We start from the raw sequence: 17,212 nt of genomic DNA, 5'->3' as shown, positions 1-17,212 counted from the left end.
GCCAAATAATATTGATCATAAAATATAGCACCAACCTGGTAACCAGTCAGATGCATTATTATTTTTTTGTCATAAGCAGATCTGCAAATTAGTGCATGCTATGAATATATTTAAGTCTTTTTGATTGACAAGGGATATATAGCTGACAGTTCGTCAAAGAAAATGAGAAACTACAGTGAACCGATGGGGAGAAATTATCTAACACGCAATTCAGGTCTCTGACCCTCTCCTTGTTGATTTACGTTTCCTTCCTTCGCATGCTGCTTTCCTTTACCTACTGTTTCACCATCTCTCCTCCTTTGTTTATCTTCCACCTGTAACTCCTCACAGTCTCACTAATTCCTCCTCTTTTTATATTTCACATTTTCTTGTCCTACATCTATAACTTGGTTTACCTCAGTTACATTGACAATAATTAATTACCAGAAACGTCCTATTTATTAAGCATTAAAGCAAACATAGAAAGAGTAACATGGGACAAGCAAATAAAAAGTAACATCATGATACATACAAAAATCTACTAATGTGAGAGTTTTCCGCAAGGACACCTTGCTCTCTTCACCAGAGGCCATTCTCCCTGCTTCTTTAAGACTAAACATTAGCCTCCATGCAATCTCTCTCTTCCACGTCTTGCTGCGCTCCTTTTCCTTCCTTCAGTCTAGTGTCTATCTTGCTCTTCCTTCCCATACTTGACTCATTAGCATAAATCTCTCCACCTTCTCCTCCGGTTTCCCTCCTCTCTCCCGCCCTGTATCCTCCCATGTGTCTGTCTCTCCACCTCCTGTCAGTCCCCGGCCTGGTCAGTCACTCTCAGTTCCTCTCTCCCAATGTCGGGTTGTATGTTAGCGGCGGGATGAGGTTGGGGGCTTGTTGGTTGATGCTGCTCCTGTGCGGGCTTGATGCAGGACACTCATATAACATACAGACCTCACAGGCTCACGGGCACATTGTCCTTGCTCGGGATTCAAGGGGGAAGCTTACCCGTAATAACCATAGGAACGTAACCCATGGATTTGGGGTACAGCTGAGTCATTCCAGGGTTCAGAAGGAGGGTAAGTATTGTGCAAGTTGTATGTGGCAGAAAATGTTTATGTGACTGTGACCAAAAATTCATAAAACGGAAAATGCAAAACTGTGTGTGACAGAATGTGCGTCTGACAGAAGTAGTGCAACAACACACTGTGACAGAAAATGTTTGTAATGCAAAATGCGAGTGTACATATCATTTCTATTTCACTTATAATGTTATGACTACAAGTTAATTCTAGAATGTACTTCTCATGTTAAAATACTGCACGATACTTTGGTGCATCACATAATTAATGCAGACGACCAGTAGTAAACAGTGACAGCTTGTTGATGAATGTTTTTTCAAGAGTGGAATGTGATCACCCTGTGATGGAACATATGTGGAATAGGGGTATGTGTCAGACTTTCTGTGAGATACGTTTTCTGTGACATTCAGAAACTGTATGTATAGTTTACTGTATGTGAGTGACAACCAGGGCCGGCTCAACCATGGGATCAAGTGGATCCAAGGGACCCAGGCAGCACTTGACAAGGGGCAGCACTTTATTGACTGAGTCAGTCACTGTCAGACCCCTGTCTTCTGTCTCCGTGTGGGAATGCACAAAGACACAGAATCAACCCCCTAACATCTTTCCCACTTATGCTGAAATTTTGCATAAGCATTGGTTGCATGCAGGTATGCAGGCTTAGTAAGGTCAGTGACAAGACTAGTAGGTTGATATGTTAATCAATAATGTTATTATTGGGGGTGTCATTGTAATCTTGGACCCAGGCAGCACAATATCTTGAGCCGGCCCTGGTGACAACTCACCTTTATTTGACAGGCTATGCGCAGCTTTGTACTGTATATGAAAGTTTAAATTAAACTTTCCTGATTTAGAAAGAGTATCCCTTTTACATTCACTTATCAAGTTTACTTTGTTCTATGGTAATCCTTTGTTGAAAAGTATATGCATATGCTCAGCAGCAGCAATGTACTACCGGGAGCAAGCTTTTAATTGCTGGAGAGACATATTTGTCTCCTATTATTGACTCATCAGATGTGTTCAGCTGGCTCCCAGTAGTGCATTGCTGCACTCATCTGACTTTAACTATGTGTTTTATCCCTTTGGAGGGTTAAAGTGAAGGTCCATTTTGATGAATTAGTGCCCGTTTTTTAATAAACCAATTAAAAACAAGGGAACTTTAATTCATCAAAATTGACATTTCTCTGTTTTCTTAAAAAACGTACCTTTTTAATCCTGAATGCCGCTTCAGCGATTCCCCTGGCCGTCGGAAGCCTGTGCAAACATCAGAAATGACGAACCAGGCTTCCTCCAATCACAGCATCCCCCCTGGGGAATCTTGGCCTGATGCAACGCTGTGATTGGAGGAAGCCGGATTCTTCATTTTGGACCTGCGAAGACGGCTTGCGACGGGCAGAGGAAGTGCTGGAGCGGCTGCCAGGATTAAAAGGTACGTTTTTGAAGAAAACAGTGAAATGTCAATTTTGATGAATTAAAGTTCCCTTGTTTTTAATAGGTTTATTAAAAACCGGGCACTAATTCATCAAAATGGACCTTCACTTTAAAGCACATAGTTATATGCAAGCTAAAGTGTAATGATAAAATGCTCTAACATGGTGCACTTTTTTGTCCCTTTAATAAATTAAAACTACTGCCTCTGCTGGGAGACTATTATATGACTCCACTAAACTTTCAAAACATCTTACTAACATGCAGTCATGGAACCTAGTCACATGTTTATGTAGTTAAAAACTAATTGTGCACTTACAGGCTTAAGAAATAAGTGGTAATTTTGTTCACAATTGTATGCTTCATATGAAACATTGGGATACATATCCCTTTTAAAGTTTTGCCCTATTTGGATCTTTTACCGTATTTCTCTTTTGAGTAGAGTGGCATTTATTATTAAAATAAGAATCTGCAAGCAGTAGTTATTACACACATGACAAAGACAAGTCTTTCATAATGGATTGCCGTTTGCAGTTCATGCACATTTTCCTTTAATGCTGAAGTGAAGCATTCTTATAAATCACATCATACAACCACTTTATAACATTTCGGAAAAATATATCCAGTATTGGAGTGCACTTGTTTTCTAGTTCTGACCTATCAGTGCAGCAGTGAGTTATCTCACTAGAGAAGAATGAGCGTCCCAGAGGTTGACAGTCAATGGGAATCCCATCATGTGACACGCATAGATCAGATCTGGACTTCTTATTGGACTTCAGGAAGGGGGGAGAGAGGTCTTTTGGCATTGTAGGCAGTGAGTCATCCTTAATGTTAAGGACTCAGAGTCAGGGTGGGACATTTCTTTTTAACTTGGACATATGCCTCAGATGTAAAGTAAGAAATTGTTGAAAGGGGGGACTTGTGGCCAAAGATGCATTGTCTGAAGAACAACTCAGTGTAGAACAGGAATCTCCAAGCTTTTTAAATAAAGGGCCACATTGTATTATGTTTTCTGTTTAAGGGTTGGTTAATGATTTTTGTAGATTTATTCAAGGGACAGTAAACACCTTGATTTTTTATATAAAATCTTTAGTTATGTGTAACGGAACAACTTTGCAATATATTCTCATTATTTATTTTGCCACTTTGCCGCTTTTCATGTAATTTGGCTCTGAAAACTGAGTGCTCGTTCTCAGAACTTGAAATGCACTGCTGATTTCTTAAAGGGACATAAACCCCCAAAAAGTATTTAATGATTCAGATAGTGTAAAATAAAAAAAGCAAACATTTTACAATTTTCTTCTGTTAAATTAACTTTTTTTTTTCTCTTGTTACCCTTTGGCAAAAAGCAGGTAGGAAGGTGTAGGAGCATGCACATTGCAATATACGGCGTCGGTAGCAGTTTTATAACTGTGATACATTTGCAAGAACAGTATCTCTTCAGCAAAGAATACATTGAGAGTGAAGTAAATCTGATAATAGATGTAAATTGAACATTATTTGTAAACTTTATGCCGTCTGAATCACAAAAGAAAACTCTTGGGGTTTTGTGTCTCTTTAAAGGGATACTTAACCCAAATTTTTTCTTTAATGACTCAGAGCATGCAATTTTAAGCAACTTTCTAATTTACTCCTATTATCATTTTTTCTTCATTCTCTTGCTATCTTTATTTAAAAAGCAGGAATGTAAAGCTTAGGAGCCAGCCCATTTTAAGTTCAGCACCCTGGATAAAGCTTGCTTATTGGTGACTACATTTAGCCACCAATAAGCAAGCATAACCCCGGTTCTGAACCATTCTCGATCTAAATCATGAAAGAAATAATTTGGGTATAGTAACCCTTTACAGCTAATTCTGCTACATATCTGTCCCTAATTGACTATCAGATAACAACTGCAAAACAATTCATTTTATACTAACTTTATGACAGCGGTTAGCCTGGTTATCTGTGGACCTGATTGGCGCCTCCAAACAAGGCAGTTGGTAAATGGAGTTTGGCAATTGAAAACAAGTACAATAAAAAGGATGTTAATTTGTTTTAGGTTGATATGTTATTCTATAGCAGCACAATAGAAATATATTGTAATTACAAGGTGTTTACAGTCCCTTTAAAACTGAAATAAAGAGATTTTTTCGTACCAACAAATTCTTATGGCTAAGACCTATTTTTGTATACATATACAGAGAAACATACATAAATATAATGATATATAATTTGCTACACATAAAACAATGAGCAATGTTTTGGGAAGAGGAGCAGTCTGTGTGTTTGTTACCAATAGGAATATGCAGAGGAGTAGAACAGTAGGTGAAGGGCGTCAGTTTTCCCTTCAGGCTGTTGGCTGGATAAGCTTTGGGTTGAAGGTCTGATTGACACTTTTTGTGAAAAGGGCACAATGATGCTTGTTTATGGTGAAATTCTGGCCTGTTCATTAAATACCAATTTACAACTTATAAATAAATAGAACTCTTTAGAACCACATATAAACTTTATTAACTAGAACCAATCCAGAGGTGCTAGCTCCAATTTAAAACTTTTATTCTCCCCTTTCCATTGACCAGGCCGTACTTTAGATTCTCCTGGACTTAACTAAGTCCGTTACTTTTTTCTACCATCTGCTCCAAGGGACCCCATGCCCAAATATCTAATTTAGGGGTCATGATACCCAAATGTTGAAACACTTGAAAGTGATGCAGCATAGCTGTAAAAAGCTGACTAGAAAATATCACTTGAACATCTCTATGTAAAAAAGAAAGATATTTTATCTCAAAAAATCCTCAGTAGCCACATCCCTTTGTAAAGGACTTCTAAGCAGCAAATCAGTATGTCTGTCCAGGGACAGCTAAGGGAGTGAGCTTATGTGCGCACTCATCTTATTTCCCTATTCAGTTTAAGGAAGTTTACTGTGAAATCTCATGAGATCACAGTAAAAGAGTTCATGACCTCATCACTGTTGATGCTGATTGGCTGCTGTTCATTTCTTCATTTTTTTTATTTATTTTGTTTACCTGCAGCTGGGCAGCAGCTGAAGTATATTTTTTTTACACAGAACTTACTCTGCTGAGCTGAGGAAATTGTGAGGTAAAATATATTCCTTTTTTACATAGAGATGCTCAGGTAATATTTTCCGGGCAGCTTTTTACAGTTTTACTGCATCAGTTTCAAGTGATTTAGCATATGAGTATTATATCCCTTTAACCTGCTCTTCTACCCCATGGGGAGCTCAACCCAACCACCTCTGGCCTTAGTCTAGTTGCTGAAGTGAGAGGACTAGCACCGGCCAAAGACTGTGACAAAACGTAAACCCTTTATAATAAAATGGGAGGGTGGGAGGGGAAAGTTGCTGCTTGCTTATTTTGGCGCTCAACTATACCTACAGCCCTGCCTTAAAGGACCAGTAAACACAGAAGATTTGCATAATCAACAAATGAAAGATAACAAGACAGTACAATAGCATTTACTCTGAATTTCAAACGAGTAGTAGATTTTTTTTTTAACCAATTTTAAACTTATGTATATTTCCACTCCCCCTGTACCATGTGATAACAATCAGCCAATCACAAATGCATATATGTGTAGTCTGTAAATTCTTGCACATGCTCAGTAGGAGCTGGTGATTCAAAAAGTGTAAATATAAAAGAATGTGCACATTTTTTTTTATGGCAGTAAATTGGAAAGTTGTTTAAAATTACATGTTGTATCTGAATCATGAAAATGTAATTTGACCTGCGTGTCGCTTTAAATATCCCCTCTCCTATAACTCACTACCAAACACCTTTCCATCGGCCTGTCTCCCCCCCCCCCACTCATGCTGCCCTGTGTCCTGGGGCTAACTTTATCTGACCACATCTTCCTAATTCCATGTTACTCCTCTACTTTTACTTATCTGCAACTCACATGTTTTTCTTTTCTGCACTTGGCTCATTCATGATTGTACTGATAAGGAGCTGAATTACTGTATTTGCCATTCTATCTTTTAGGATTGTATTTAAATGATATGCAACAAAATGTACTGTAGATTGACTTGACAGGTGAGAAGTCATTGTAGTGTTGTTCTATTGCTTATATTGTTTTGGGTGTTTTTTATAGCTAATGTTCATAATATCGGATAACGATTGTGCATTTGGATGTTATTTACTAGCTGACAATCTGTAATACAAACTTTTGTAATAATTCTTATTATTGGCATCAATTATTTCTCTAATTCTAGAATCTAGATCACACTTGATAGACGAAACACCTTACTGGGAAATAAATCCAGAAATCCACATTGATGGTCATAGATTGAGCCTGAAGGAAGCTGTCCAAGTAAGTAATAGGGGCTGTCCAATGTAAGTAATAGGGGTATTTGGCACTGCCAAAAGTACCTGTAGAATGATCAGTTTGCTTTATTATTTATTCAAATCAATATACATTCCTAATTCCTATACTGTTACTTTAAAATAATACAGTGAAACTATCTTGTAACATTTCACTAAAGTGGAAATGTTGCAGGTGGCATAGTTGTGTTAACCTCTTTGCTGTCATAGTTGAATGACTATTCAACATGATGCAGCCAGGTTTGACAATCAAGGAGTTAATCCTAACTTTGTTAATATTGCTTCCAGAATGAGAGGAACGTTCTAAATGCCCTATGGTGACACGCACCTTTTCTGCATGCTATATGACTAATCTGCTATTATGGCATGGGAACCAGCATATAAAATATATTGAGTGCTTAAACAAAAATGTATAGTTCCAAATCAAATACATTAGACTTTTATATTTAAATGTCTGTGTGTCTGAGAAATGAAAGCTAGGATTTGTAGGGATGCAAAATTTCTATTAAGGCTGAATTATTGGCACAACGCTGCATGATAGGCTGGTGGGGCAATACAGGTGAAATGTTTTTCTAGACCAGGTAAGTGGGTGTTGCTATAATTAGGGCAGGTTGGTGGGCAGGTAGGAAATTCCATAAAACTTGTAAGGGATGTGACTCTTCCTATGACAATCGGCTGAACAAGTAAGAAGCAACATCACATAATTATTCTAAGAAGTGCATTAAATTTACAATCTACCTAATTTTTATTTTATTTTAAAAGATAGATAAGACCTCTACTACTCATTCTCCAGATTTCCATAACCAACATTGTTATATTAATATAGTTTATAACCTCTAAGGTATGCCTGTTTCTAAGCCCCAGCAGACTGCCCCTTATCTCAGTGCTTTTTCAAACAGCCAGACAGTGCAGGTCCATGTGTGTTATATAGATAACGTGTTCATTTCCATGGAGAATGATCATGGTTATGCGAGAACCAGCACTGATTGGCTAAAATTCAAGATGGTAAAAAGCACTGAGATAAGGGGCAGTCCGCAGGGGGTTAGATACATGTAATTATAGAGGTAGATGTATATTAATTTAACAGTGTTGGTTATGCAAAATTAGGCAATCAGTAAACTGTCCCTTTAAACAAATAAGTAGGTGTTAAAGGTACCCTGTAGAACAGATAGGCTGCTAAGGTTTTTCAGAGCAGTGGATGGGTGAGGCTATAAAACGTGTCCTGCTAGATTATCCCAAGCAGGTGTAGTTTAAAACCGCAGGTGTGTGCTGCAGAATATAAATATTTTTTTTAATCTAAGAAGCATCAGATGCCAAGCATTACATCACTCCCAGGCTGCGATCCCACCCTCTTTGAAACTAGTGAGACACTTCCTATTACAGTTATTGGGGGGGGGGTGTCAGCGACAAGGTGACCTCACCGGGAGGAGTCTCTTCCTGTGCCCTGTACAACAATGAGGGATGGAGGAAGGGGCAGCTCTGAAATGGCGATGGGAGGGAGTAGGAAGGGCATGGTTTGGTGAGGAGAGTCACACTCCCTTCTCATTTTCTAATTCTTAGCTGTTTGAATTGTGTTCCAGCTGCTGGGGATCCTTGGAAAGTATTGTGTATATATTATACACACCCAATCACTCATTGTAGTTAGTTTTTTTTTGCAGTTGAAATTTGTTTTAGAAATGACTATTAAAACCTAAGTAAACTATAAGGCTGAGGTTGACATATTTAAACTTAGGAACAATACAGACATTTTTTAAGATGGCATGGGTTATCTATCTATCTATCTATCTATCTATCTATCTATCTATCTATCGATATAAAAATCCCTCTGATTACTCAAGTCCCGCTATAAGATTTTGATGATTTTCTTTTTAAATGAATGTGATTTGTTTGGGGTGTTCAGTGTCATAGGACCCTCTGGCATTAAGACAGCGAGTATGACAGATAGATCTTCCTAGTTCTCAAAATTTCTCTATCAGCTGTTCTTAAAGGGACATGAAAGTGAAAATTACACTTGTCTGATTCATTTAGATTATGCAATTTTAATAGACTTTCTATTTTGCTGCTATTACCCAATTTTTTTTTTTCTTGGGATCCTTTATTGAAACGTCAGCTCCAGAGCAGCAATGGCCTACTGGGAGCCAGCTGAACACATCTGGTGAGCCAATGATAAAAGGCATATGTGTGTATCTACCAATCAGCAACTTGCTTCCTGTTGGGCACTGCTGCTCATGTACCTACCTAGGTGTGCTTTACAGCTAAGGATACCAAGCGAATTTGACAATAGGAGTAAATAGAAACTTTTCTTATAATTGCATGTTCTGTCTAAATCATGTAAGGTTAATTTTGACTTTCATGTCCCTTTAAAAGAGCAAAAATAAAATTCTGCAATGTTCAGGAGCATTTTATTATTGCACTATTGATTGAGCAGAAGTTAGGTGTGAATTGGCAATGCACCACCAATCCTGAGCTCCCCATGGCTGGTGATTGGCCGGCACACACACACACACACACACGGAACCCCTGATTCACTTAATGGGGATGTTGAGATATAGACCAGTGCAGATAAAAGCATTTTATTGTTGTTCCTTTATGTCCCTTTAACTCCTAAACAACACAGATCTTTTCTTTAAACGTCTACATAGTTTAACCATTGATGGCTCTTTTTTTTTGAGATTTTTAAAGGGACATTATAGTCGAAAATGTACATACTCTAATTCTTTAGCACATGTAATTTTAAAACTAGGGACCCTGCACCTTTATGTGTTTAACCCTGGCAAATGGGTTAAACACATAGTTAAAGTACAGAGTCAGAGTATAGCTGATCCAGAACTGAAACTGCATTAGCCTTTCTTCATATATGTACAGATTTCCAAATTTCACACGCTTGTCCTTTGACTTTGCATATCACAATTGCCCATGTTTCACACGTGTTATTTAAACGGGATTATTAAAGGAACATTAAGCTCCAAATGTTTCTTTCATGATGCAGATAGAGAATACAATTATAAACAACATTGCAATTTTCTTCTATTATCTAATTTGCTCATTCATGGGATATCCTTTGATGAAGAATGCACATGGGTGAGCCAATCACAATCACACAAGGCATCTATGTGCAGCAACCAATCAGCAGCTACTGAGCCTATCTAGATATACTTTTCAGTAAAGGATATCAAAAGAATGAAGCAAAATAGATAATAGAAGTAAATTTGCATACTCTTTCTAAATCATGAAAGCAAATATTTGGGTTTCATGCCCCTTTAATATTTCCTATTTACTGTCCAGACAAGTATATATCAGTGTTACAGAGTGTATATTGTATGCAATTATTCAGAGATCTATTCCTTTTTTTTCCCCCCTTTTAAACTAAAAATGTTGTCCTTTTTTTTTTTTTTTTTTTTTTTTTTTTTAAACTGATTCTAAGGGATTTGTTCAGTTTGTTGCTGCCATAATCAGGACAACTATTTGATAATTGAAATTGTGATGAATATACAATAAATTTTCTACCTTCTCAGAGAGTCAGTGGTCGCTGATATGACGTCAGACACAATACACACCACTGCCAGCTCTCTGAGCGTGAATACTAGTGCACGGGCCCTCAGCATATGTGCGTATGCCTCTGATAAACACTAATAACCTTTACTAGAAGCATTTTTGCTAATGGAAGTATACTGCAAAAATGCTTCTATTTCAAATTGAAATGCACGTATGCCCATTTTAAATTTAAACTTTCTATCCCTTTAAGAAATACAGGTAAAACTTTCTCTTTTCATAATCGGAAACCCTATATTGCCTTCATAGAGTCCTCCTCAGTACAAATGTATTTTGAGTTCATTAGTTGTTATAGATTGGAGGAATTCAAAGTCAGATAGTCTATTATAGGATATTTAGATAGAAGCATAGTGTTTTTTGCAGGCTAGTTTGTATGAATTGCCTGAAAGGGAGTTTTGTTTCTACAATGTTCTAAATCCCTTTATTTTGTGTAATTATATTGAATATTGTGTTACAATAGAGTAACTTGAATACTTATAGTGATTACTCTTTGCTTTGAAAAAAAAAACACTTCTCAGATACAGTTGCTTACTTTTTTGGGGAAAAATTGCTGTATATTTTAAGTTTTAAACATTTTTTTCTATGCAAGAATAGAATGGAGATATTTATATACCTTTTTATTTATTTTATTTTATTTTTTCCCATTGTTTTTTGTGCATTTGAATTTTTAGAGCTCTCTTATACAAAACATATGGTATTTGTAAAAAGGCACATATGGGGTTAATAGAGTTCCCTTAGTGCCTCTGCAGCTCAGGATTCCCTCGTTTCCTTGCTGTACCCTGCTGGGAGGAAGCCTGGGAAGTTGCAGAGGGATTGTTATTACTGTCTGGTTTGTTGAAGAAGCAGTTTGATGAGTGAAAGGTTAAGTTATTTTTTTTTTTCAGGCAGGGGAAGAGATATCAGCCCCAGCACATTAAAGCAATTTCTTATTGCAGTCATATGTCCCTTTATCACATTGCAGGTGATACAGCAACTTTAGCCTGATTTACACACACCTACCTACCTGTTGTTATAATTTCTTATTCCAATGTGTCTTTCTGCCTCTACTGATTCGCTTATCCCCATCTTTTTCTTTTTTTCCATTTACTGCTATTGTCTAAGATTTATTTTCCCTCTTACCCTGTAGAGTCTTCCCAGCCAGCTACAGCTCACTTTGCAAATAGAAGAAACAACGGTCCTGGTGGAATTACATCACAGTTGGTAAGTGTAATTCATCCATAGAAATGCAAGTTATCGTCCTATCTCAGTCGTCTTAAAGGGATATTTTGAAGTGGTCGTCACATGGGATATTTTGAAGTGGTGAACTCTGCAAAATGATAGTTAAACGGACACTAAACCAAATTGTTTTTCATGATTAAGCTAGAGCATGCATTTTTAAGCAACTTTCTAATTTACTCTTATTATATATTTTTTTTTCTCTTTATTCTCTTGCTATCTTTATTTAAAAAGCAGGAATGTGATGCATAGGAGCCGGACCATTTTTGGTTGAGAACTTGGGTTATGCTTGCTTATTGGTGAGTAAATGTAAGCCTCCAATAAGCAAGCGCTCTCCATGGTGCTGAACCTAAAATGGGCTGACTGCTAAGATTAACATACCTGCTTTTAAAATAAAGATAGCAAGAGCATGAAGAAAAACTGATAATAGGAGTAAATTGTAAAGTTGTTTAAAATGTCATGCTCTATCTGAATCATGAAAGAAAGAATGAATGAATTTGGGTTCAGTGTCCCTTTAATGCATGACATGATATTACTGTTCTACGATATTTCTTCTTTAATGATTATTTGCTATTATTATTAGTTATTTGTAGAGCGCCAACAGATTCTGCAGCGCTATAAACATTGGGATTATATGCATGGTAACATTTATAAGCTCACAGGTGTAAAATATACAAAAAGATATCACATGTATGAGAACGTTTACTGCCCCATCTAAATCAGATTTGTCATAAAATCTGTCTGCCATATTTGGTTTTCCCAAATATAAATTATTACATTTTTTTTGTGTGGCACAATATGCAAATGTGATTATCAATGTGCTGTGAAAATAGGAAAACTATAAAGCAAAAACATTTTTTATTGTGCAACAAAGGAAAATTATTTCCTCAAAAAAAAATATTGTGTTGAAAATTAGCCTGTATACAGATTTTTAAAAAAAAAATTAAAGACATGGAATTTATTTACAAACGATGCCAAGGGAAAAAAGTAAATGTAATAATACATTAGACAGATTTTTTTTAAACTGTACACTCCATCTGAATCATGAAAGTGTCATTCTGTGTCCCTTTAAATTATGTTCTATTTAATTGTCGAACGTGCATGTCTCACCACTGTTTATTTAACAGATAAGAAAGTGTCAAGTTATGTATCTTGCAGGGTGTGAGGTGTGGAGATGGGTGGTGTATAAACTTATTTAGTGTAGCTTTTGAGCATGGTACAGGGAGGGGACTTAACAGGATAGAAGCATACAGGACACTCCAAGGGACTTTGTTTTATTTACAATGCCGGCGGAAAGCCTAAAGTGTTTCCTCCCACACCCAGACAAGGAAGGGGGTGGCAAGGAATGCAGTTCTAGGAGCGGAATTTGGCTTGACCACAAGAACAAGCATCTGAAAGATGGGTTACTTAAGGGTCAGTTGCTACTCTATATTGCCAAAATGGATCACAGCATTTATTTAAAAGGTGTGTTACTGTAACAGATGATGTGCTGTGATCTGATTTTGGGTTATAATAGAGGTGGTGTGACTACTAGAGGCGCACAAGGTGCAATCACTGCCGGGTTCAGAGCCTCATGGGTACCCCATTTGACCCCTCTAAAGATGCATAATATATAGATATATTTAAAAAATAAATGAATTAATTTGTGTTAATGTATTTTTGCGATGAGCAGGAAGTGTTAAGTGAACAGGCTTTATACCTCAAATTCTTCCATGGGTCCCTTGATGTATGGGGCAAACCAACCTCAGCATGAACACACAATAGTACAATAGTAAAATGCACTAAACTGCTAGAGCATTTTGCTATTGCACTTCTTCTTTCCTCTTCCTCACACTATGGGCCAGATTACAAGTGGAGCGCAAAACTGCACTTTCGGGAGCGCGATATTTGCGCTCCACTCGTAATTCTCATAATGGTATGGACCTCGCATTCGCATTACAGGGAAGCTTCTATAGGCTTCAATAGGAGCCTCATACTCATGCTGTGAGACACAGCAGCGTGTGTGTGTGTTTTAAATGTGAATATACACATTAACACATTAATATATATGTATATAAGCATATACATAAATATTTACAGTGAACACACAGTCCCCATAGACCACGATGGGCCGTTTCTTTCCTAACACTCCACATCCCTAACTTTAACCCCTAAAAACTGATTTGTACAGTTATTATTTAAAAAATTAAAGATGCTAATTTTTAAAAAAAAAAAAATTTTAATTTTTTTTTTTATTGTGGAAGCAATTAGGGCACATTTTTAAAATTAACCAGAGATCTGATCTCTGGTTAATTTTCGGAGCACTAATTGCTACCATGAGCTCACTGTAGCAATAACCAGCCACTTGTAATGGCTGGTTATTTATTGTTTGCTCATAAATGGGCGAATTTGTCCATTTATAGGCGCGGGATAAATTAGCGCTCCACTTGTAATCTAGTCCAATGTGTTTAACCCCACAAAATGGTTTAAAATACATTTAAGGTCTGCACCAGAGGGGCAGTACACGTAGGGTTGCCATGTTTTCCTGGATACTTATGAGTTACACATGCTGCAGGGTGTGCAGGGAGGAACATGTATTGTGTTTCTGGACAGCACTATTCATATTCCTCCCTGCACATCCTGCAGCATGTGTAGTTTATAAGTGGTCTGTATTTTAAGGGACGGGTGGCAACCCTAAGTACACGTCTGCTCTTGAGCTGGGAGAGTGGTGAGCCAATAAGGAGCGACAGCAATCACAGGCACAGAAGTGCATTGCCACTCCAGAGTGTGGTAGAGCCAATAGGGAGCCGTGTAGATATGTATCTGGCAGTCATAGGTGCATGTCCAGCTCAGACTCAGAAGTGCATTACATATGTATGTAGCTGGCAGTTACAGGCCTGGAAGTGCATTACATATGTATGTAGCTGGCAGTTACAGGCCTGGAAGTGCATTACATATGTATGTAGCTGGCAGTTACAGGCCTGGAAGTGCATTACATATGTATGTAGCTGGCAGTTACAGGCCTGGAAGTGCATTGCATATGTATGTAGCTGGCAGTTACAGGCCTGGAAGTGCATTGCATATGTATGTAGCTGTCAGTTACAGGCCCAGAAGTGCATTGTATATGTATGTAGCTGTCAGTTACAGGCACAGAAGTGCATTACATATGTATGTAGCTGTCAGTTACAGGCACAGAAGTGCATTACATATGTATGTAGCTGTCAGTTACAGGCACAGAAGTGCATTACATATGTATGTAGCTGTCAGTTACAGACCCAGAAGTGCATTACATATGTATGTAGCTGTCAGTTACAGGCACAGAAGTGCATTACATATGTATGTAGCTGTCAGTTACAGGCACAGAAGTGCATTACATATGTATGTAGCTGTCAGTTACAGGCACAGAAGTGCATTACATATGTATGTAGCTGTCAGTTACAGGCACAGAAGTGCATTACATATGTATGTAGCTGTCAGTTACAGGCACAGAAGTGCATTACATATGTATGTAGCTGTCAGTTACAGGCACAGAAGTGCATTACATATGTATGTAGCTGTCAGTTACAGGCACAGAAGTGCATTACATATGTATGTAGCTGTCAGTTACAGGCACAGAAGTGCATTACATATGTATATAGCTGTCAGTTACAGGCACAGAAGTGCATTACATATGTATGTAGCTGTCAGTTACAGGCACAGAAGTGCATTACATATGTATGTAGCTGGTAGTTACAGGCACAGAAGTGCATTGAGTGAAATTTAACTTGTTTATTTCCTTTTTGTGTTAAAAACAGAGGCACTCAGTAGTGCAATAGTACAGTGTGCTTGTGTATAACAGCATTTTATTAATATATCTCTTTACCCAGTAAAAATGTATATTCATTATTTGTTTTGCCTCACTAAAGGATTTATAGATGGAATTGTACAATAAAGTTTTGATATGCATAGTTTGTGACTAGTTAAAAAGAAACCACATATGAATAAGAAATAAAAATGTTTGTAACAATGAGCAGCCTTGTATCTGTTCTTACTTAATAATTATATTTAATGCTACATTTAGTTTACGCACACAAACCTCAGCATTAAAGGGACACTAAACCCAAATTTTTTCTTGAATGATTCAGATAGAGCAGGCAATTTTAAGCAACATTCTAATTTACTCTTATTATCAAGTTTTCTTTGTTCTTTTGCTATCTTTATTTAAAAAGCAGGAATGTAAAGCTTAAGAGTCGGCCCATTTTTGGTTGAGAACTTGGTTTATGCTTGCTTATTGGTTTGCTAACTGTAGCCACCAATAAGCAAGCTCTATCTAGGGTGCTGAACCTATAATGGGCTGGCTCCTAAGCTTTAAATTCCTGCTTTTAAATAAAGATAGCAAGAGAACAAAGAAAAATTGTCAGTAGGAGTAAATTAGAAAGTTGCTTAAAATTGCATGCTCTATCTGAATAATTAAAGACAAAAATTGGGTTTAGTTTTCCTTTAAATAATCCATTTGCCAATTTGTGATGTTTGTTTGCAAAGATTTAGTGTGTTTTTCTTTTTGTCTTTTTCAAAATAAAAAACAAAACCTTTTCTTTTTCATTACCAGAAACCAGTCAGTATTAAAGGGACATAAAGAAGCAATAATAAAAAACTCTGAGTTTGCAGAAAAGTATGGCTCAGTTCTGTTCCAAACTAATCGGGCGGCACATGCACAGCCACCCATCACCAGCAAGCTAAATTTACCTATGTATTTAATTCCTTAGTGGTGTTAAACACAGTGTTCTGTGCAAGCTTTAGTGCAAAGACAAAAATATCCTATAGTTCATTAGAGCATTTTATAATTGCTATTTTATGTATCTTTAAGATATGTTAACTCTGTCATATATGGAATCATCAGGTACCTGCTCCCGGCTTCCTACGGCTTGACCTATTATCTTCCGAATGGAACACGTGTAACAGAGAACTCTGATCCGGTAAGTAAAAAGTATATACATATTTGCAGTATGTTAAACAATGTATTTTGAAGAATGTATAGAAATAAATGTATCACCCTGCTATATGGACCAGTACTAGATGTAGTATCTGGAACAGATATCAAACCCAGTTGCTGCTTGGTCTTATCATTTTTATAAACTGTGTGAAACATTATATTTGTCATCATTCTGTAATACTTCTCCCTATGTCTAAGTAATGGTGCCAAAGATTAACATTTTACTAGACACGATTTACATCTTGAGTTGTTCAGGAGTTAATGATTTTCATTCTGTTTCTTTTGTTTCAGAGAAATTGCTATTATCGAGGACATGTGGTTGGGAACACAGGTTCTTGGAGCAGCTTTAGTTTATGCTCAGGGCTCAGGTATGTTTTGTGTGTTTGTGCTACACATGTATGTGTATGAACAACAACTTGCAGGCATACATTTTACAAGACCATCTCATACATTATGATTTAATCATCTTTAGACATATGAGGGGCAGTTCAAATGACTTGATGATCTGGATGAAAAATAATCTTAAAATAATTCCAAATTACATGCGATATTGGGCAACAATAGTTCTCAAATCCTCAATTTTTTACAGATAATCTCTTCTGAGACTTGTTCAGTATAACTTATTAGTATAGTAAACGCAAGTCATGACTCTAATTTCTGAAAGTGTAGCAGTGATACATTTGAACTTCATA

At 37.1% G+C, this 17,212-nt stretch overlaps 1 protein-coding gene across 7 annotated transcripts in view; it reads left to right on the top strand.

Annotated features, from left to right (window-relative positions):
• Positions 1–774: 774 nt before the first annotated feature.
• Positions 775–17,212, top strand: part of ADAM15 (ADAM metallopeptidase domain 15) — a 288,661-nt gene continuing 272,223 nt past the window's right edge. For 6 of the 7 annotated variants that reach the window (XM_053703491.1, XM_053703477.1, XM_053703467.1 and 3 more), the window contains exons 1-5: positions 775–1,052; positions 6,694–6,791; positions 11,481–11,554; positions 16,428–16,503; positions 16,812–16,888. In XM_053703491.1, the coding sequence (XP_053559466.1) occupies positions 854–1,052; positions 6,694–6,791; positions 11,481–11,554; positions 16,428–16,503; positions 16,812–16,888 (524 nt within the window). In that variant the 5' untranslated portion in view covers positions 775–853. The remainder of the gene's footprint in view (positions 1,053–6,693; positions 6,792–11,480; positions 11,555–16,427; positions 16,504–16,811; positions 16,889–17,212) is intronic. The other variant, XM_053703508.1, reaches the window with a different exon arrangement.

Source organism: Bombina bombina, chromosome 1 (genome assembly GCF_027579735.1).
Source record: "Bombina bombina isolate aBomBom1 chromosome 1, aBomBom1.pri, whole genome shotgun sequence".
NCBI lineage: Eukaryota > Metazoa > Chordata > Amphibia > Anura > Bombinatoridae > Bombina > Bombina bombina.
This window is presented reverse-complemented; position numbering and strand designations above follow the sequence as displayed.